At 36.8% G+C, this 5,648-nt stretch overlaps 1 protein-coding gene across 1 annotated transcript; it reads left to right on the top strand.

Annotated features, from left to right (window-relative positions):
• Positions 1 to 216: 216 nt before the first annotated feature.
• Positions 217 to 2,833, top strand: LOC149237181 (cysteine-rich receptor-like protein kinase 2). The gene is made up of 7 exons (XM_089369186.1): positions 217 to 892; positions 1,006 to 1,146; positions 1,247 to 1,386; positions 1,493 to 1,703; positions 1,801 to 2,035; positions 2,174 to 2,318; positions 2,430 to 2,833. Exons 1-7 carry the CDS (start codon positions 217 to 219, stop codon positions 2,796 to 2,798), a joined length of 1,917 nt encoding a protein of 638 aa, XP_089225312.1. The 3' UTR covers positions 2,799 to 2,833.
• Positions 2,834 to 5,648: the final 2,815 nt, after the last annotated feature.

Here is a 5,648-nt window from a genome sequence, read left to right as displayed (position 1 = left end):
AAAGGGGAATACAGTTCCTGCAACTATTAAATCAATAAAATCGAAATTTACAATGTCGAAAACTTGATTGTCACGTGCACGAAGGAGACCACCATGTCAAGAGTCGGTAGCGGGTCACCGTGATCGGTCTCGGTTTAATGGAGACAGAAGCGTACGCAGCAGGAAAGATGTCCTCTTTATGAATTTTTCCGTGAATTTATGAATTTTTCCGTGCTTATGTCTTCTTCCAAGCAAGTTAGCTGTGAATTTATTATCATTTGTACTATTTATAAGGCCCATAAAAATGGATTCAATACCTCTAGAGTTGAAAGTCAAAGCAACAATAGTACTGTTTATGGGCTTGTGCAGTGCAGGGGAGATTTAGATTCCTCGGATTGCGAGAAGTGCGCATCCACGGCCAAAGCGGACCTTGTTCAAGTTTGCCAAAACACTTCTGGATTCATTCAACTAGACGGCTGCTTCTTGCGTTACGACGATCATAACTTTTACAATGACATTGAGAGTAGGAACCTCGCTCAGCCAATAAGTGTTCTATGCAACACTGGGAACAGCACTCAGCCAAAGCAGTTCACAAATACCGTGACAGCCCTGCTCTCGAACAGTACCGCTGAAGCTCAACAGAACGCCAAACTGTTCTCCGTAGATTCAGTCGCTGGCTCTTCTAATGCATCGCAGATTATTTATAGCTTAGCACAGTGTTGGAGAGATTTGTCCCGGACAAGCTGCGGGTCGTGCCTGACTGATGCCGTACAAAATATATTCAAGTGCCAACCTGGAGCTCTGGGCGCACAATTCGGATCTCAGAACTGCTACTTGCGTTACGAGGTTTATGAATTTTATAATGCTCCTGTTGTATCGCTGCCCCCAGCGGAAAGTCCTCCCGCATCCTCCGGTAATTTTTTTCTCGAGGAATACACGGGTGTTGTGGCTGTGGGGCTTCGTTTATTTCTATTTAACTAAAACATAGCTTACTGGTTACTGACAGCTTTTTCTGTAAATTCGCAGAAGGAAAGACACCTAGCGTCTTGGGTATAAGTCTGGGGGTAGTATTAGCCGCTGCGTTTGTATTAATTGCAGTCATAGGCCTTTGGAAGTGGAATATTTGCTCCCTTCTGAAACCTCCGGAAGAGATTTATCGAATCGGAGGTACTGAACTTGCAGCTAACTTACTCATTTTTAAGGACATAAGATGCTTCTGATTACGTTGTGTGCAAGATAAATAGACACCTTGTAATTGTTTTCGCAGGTGAGGAAGAAAATTCTATCTTAGGGCCGAGCATAACGAATCCAGAGCTGATTTTCAAGTACGAAATTCTGAGAGAGGCTACCTCCAATTTCAAACTAGAGAACAAACTTGGAGATGGAGGTTTTGGATCCGTCTATAAGGTGAGAACTTAATATCTCACAGTTAAATAAATTAGATATTCGGAAATACCAACACCTACTAAAATTCAAGGAAAAAAGAAAGATTTTGAAGTTTGTCTATCTGCAGGGGGTTCTCCCTGATGGCAGAGTGGTTGCAGTTAAACGGCTCTATATGGGTACAAGGCATGCAGATGCTGAATTTCTGAATGAAGCGAATCTGATCAGTCGTGTTCAACACAGAAATCTAGTGAAATTGCTTGGTTGCTCAGTTGAAGGCTCAGAAAGGATACTAGTTTACGAATACCTTCCGAACAGTAGTCTTGACAAGTTTCTATTCGGTTTCTACTCCTTCTTAATCCCTTGATGGTTCTTGCATTCGTTTGCTTTTATATGTAGCTTGCAGGTAATAAATTTACTGTCTGTGATCCATTGCAGATGCAACGAAACGCCATCTACTTGACTGGAAAGAGAGGTATGAAATCATTGTTGGAACTGCACGTGGTCTGGCCTATCTTCATGAGGAATCTCATATCCGGATCATCCACAGAGATATTAAAGCCAGCAATATTTTGTTAGATGATAAACACAGACCCAAAATAGCAGACTTTGGGTTAGCCAGGTTCTTTGCAGAAGATCAGAGCCACGTCAGCACTCGGGTTGCAGGAACTTTGTAAGAATTTTCTCCTAGGGTTCCCAACTAATTGTTTTAATAAGTTACAGACGTGCATGAATCATATATCTGAATATGGATAATATTGTTTTGAGGTGGCTATGTTATGGAGATTTGATTGCGTATGAAACTGTGCAGAGGTTACATGGCCCCTGAGTACGCCTTACGGGGACAGTTGACAGAGAAAGCAGATGTATTCAGTTTTGGAGTGCTTCTACTTGAGATTATCAGCGGAAGAAAGAATCAGAGTTCGGATGAAGACATGGAGTTTCTCATCGAAGGAGTATGGTTTATGTCGATGTCATCTTTCGAATCTAAATTTTCTCAATTCTTTATAGTGTTGCATCCATTGCTAACAAAAGTTTTTATGATTTTGTTTATATTGACGAAGCAGACATGGAGACTATATACAACAGATAGAGCTTTAGAAATTATGGATCCCACATTGGAGAGCAGTTATTCCTCGGAGGAAGGGATTAGACTGATTAGAATCGGTCTTCTGTGCACGCAAGCAGCAGCTGCGTTGCGGCCTTCAATGTTCCGGGTGGTGGCGATGCTGACAAGTGAGACCGAACATCCTCCTTCGCCCACAAAGCCTGCTTTCATAGATCTGGATATCGCGGACGGACCTCACAAAGCTAAACGTGGTAAAGTAATTGATCCGGACAAAACGTCCAGCAGTACAGCAACTACTTCTACGACACCTTCTGAAATTCATTCTGTAGCTGCCGATCCTTCATCAGGCACTCTGGAGCCGAGGTGAAAATAACGCAATGCCTCTTGCCATTATCGTTACCATGTCAGACATCATTATCTTCTCAGTAATGGTTGAATCGTTTTTAAATCTGGGAATTCATTTTTATATTTGTGTACAGTTACCAAGTTTGAATTGTAATCACGCAATGCCTCTTGGCATTATCGTATACCTTGTCAGACAGAATTATCTTCTCAGTAATGGTAGAATGGTATTTAAATCTGGGAATTGTTTACATTTTTGTACCGTTACCAAGTTAGAATTCGGATTCGAATTCATGCGATACGATAAGATTTTAGATGAAAATCAATTCTTTTTTAAATCAATTCTAAAAAATTTGACAGTGCACATCTTAAACATTTAAATATCTATAATTTAATTTTTTTTAATAGAAGTGAAAATTACTTCATGCATCTCAGCCTCATTTATGTGGCCCGTAGTGTAAGAAGATATAAACAATAAAAAAATAAGTCCTATCACAAACTCATTCCTGCTTCTGAAATTTTGATATCTAAAATTTTGGTATTTGAAATGAAATTTTGATATCTAGAATTTTGGTATTTGAAATTGATTTGCAAAAATAAAAGTAAAAATTAGTATTATGGTATACCCTTTCAGATCTTCTCAGTAATGGTAGAATGGTTTTCAAATTTGGGAATTGTTTTGTTAGCATTATCGTATACCCTTTCAGATATTCTAAGTAATAGCAGAATGGTTTTCAAATCTGGGAATTGTTTACATTTGTGTACAGTTACAATTCGATAAAATTTAGATGAAAATCAATTCTAAAAGAATTGACAGTGTACATCTAAATATTTATATTTTTTCAAATTTTTTTATTTTAATTTTTTCTATCCATTTGAAATTTAAATAATTTCTAATGTTTTGATTAACCTATCATTTTGAAAACATTTCAAAATGTTATCTGATTAACATATCATTTTGGATAAATTTCAAAATCTTATTTTTTAAAATTTAAATCTAAAATCTCTTCTTAGCTTCAATTGATACATATTAAAATTTCATTCTTCAAAGACTTATATATTAAAAATTACTGCATGATATAAACATATTCGAAAAATCAATTATCCTTATATGGTATGCTCACATTCCGGGTTCAGCTCAAATTCTTTGCTTTCTTGTTTTCTCAGGTTTCTAGGCCCATTTGGTAAGATTGAAACTACAAAAACCTAATATTTCGAATCCCAGAATAGTAATATCACGATTAGTTGCCATTTCCTATGCGCAATACGGCCGCCATCTATTTTGTGTTTAGAGGGCCACTTCCTGAATTCTCTGCAGCCAAATTAACAAATCCTCCTCTTGGATCAATAATGAATCATTAATTTTCGATAGGCTGATCCACAGTAGCTATTTATACTGTGCCACATCGAATTTTATCGAATTATTTTATATTTGAATCGTATAGTGCATGGTTCAACCGCAGGGCTGACGGCTTACACGCTTCTCGTCCAGTTTCGATCTTCGATTTGTGATGCTGCCGTGCAGCGATTATGTCTATTTGATGAATGATTATGTGTATTTGATGATTGATGATGATTGATGTGATGTATATATATATGTAAAAATTTGTACAGATTGGCGTAATATAATGATTCTTTAGAGAACTAGCCACCCCTTTTCTTAAAAAAAAGTTGAATTTCTTTTATTTTTTCGAGGAAGCAAATTTGGTACCTATGGTGCACTTCTCCATAGAATTTATTAAGATTTAGACTTCAGTATTGAATATAATGAGGTTTTTAATAAAATGGGGTCATTAAGGAAGATACTTAGATTTTGTTTATGATTTTATTTAAATATTTCATATATTAAAGTTTCTGGTTGTAATTTTTTCAAATTTATTTTTGACTTTTTATCCGAATTTAGTCCATATTTTTTTGTTGAGAAGGTGTTCTTTTCTTATTTAAAATTAGTTTATTAGATAGTGTTATTGTTATTTAATATTTGTTGTTTATTAGATGGTGTTTTTTGTTATTTCAAATTTGTTTTTGAATGTATAAATAGATTCAACATTTTAAAAAAATTGTGGGAATTTTAATTGTGCAAAGTTTATAAATCAAACTTATGCTTCCAACAAATTCCTTTTTCAGTAAATTTGTCTAAAAAATATATAGAAAAAATCTCTAAAAAATCAAGCTAGTTTCATGTGGCTAAGCCTAAGTTCACCAGGAAAGTAGCCACCCACTCTCTAAAAATCCTTTCCTAGAGTGATGTCTCTATCTTCAAGAGAAGGGAAGGCACAATTCCCCCTAATCTGGCCTCCCCTTGGTTACACATAGTTGGTGTTTGCATCATTTTCGTGTGGAGAATAGCAACTCCATCTCAATGTCCTCAAAGTGCTCAACCACTTGTGAAAGGGAGCAATCTTTGTTTAATATTGAGTAGTGGCAAGGTAGTGGGATCTAGCTCCTTGCGTTTACTTGTATTTAACAAAATCAATGCAGGATGTCAAACCACTCTTTGCACAACTTCTCCCCAAATCCTCTTACATTATTCTATAGTCTTCATGGATAATTTGACAAGGCATGAATATTTAAGTCCTTTATGCACTTAATAACCCAAGATCAATGATATCCTTGCATTCATGTTATGAATTTATCAACTCCGCTACCAGTTGTGTGACCCCTCCATCCAAGGAATCCTCACAAGATCCCCTCAGTGTTCCTTGCATGCACACTTACCTGGTTGGACGACAGCCTAACCCCCCTTGACTCCACTATAATCTCTCTTGGTTATCTTTCCTTTCAACAGAATACCTAGGTGAACATCAAATTCCTTTAGCGCACCCTCACACCTAGTAGTTTTATCATCCTTTCCACTAGACCTCCCACAATGTTG

The sequence above is a fragment of the Pinus tabuliformis genome, chromosome 8, assembly GCF_031772625.1.
Source record: "Pinus tabuliformis cultivar Carrire ecotype Pingquan chromosome 8, CPIR1, whole genome shotgun sequence".
NCBI classification, from domain to species: Eukaryota; Viridiplantae; Streptophyta; class Pinopsida; order Pinales; family Pinaceae; genus Pinus; species Pinus tabuliformis.
This window is presented reverse-complemented; position numbering and strand designations above follow the sequence as displayed.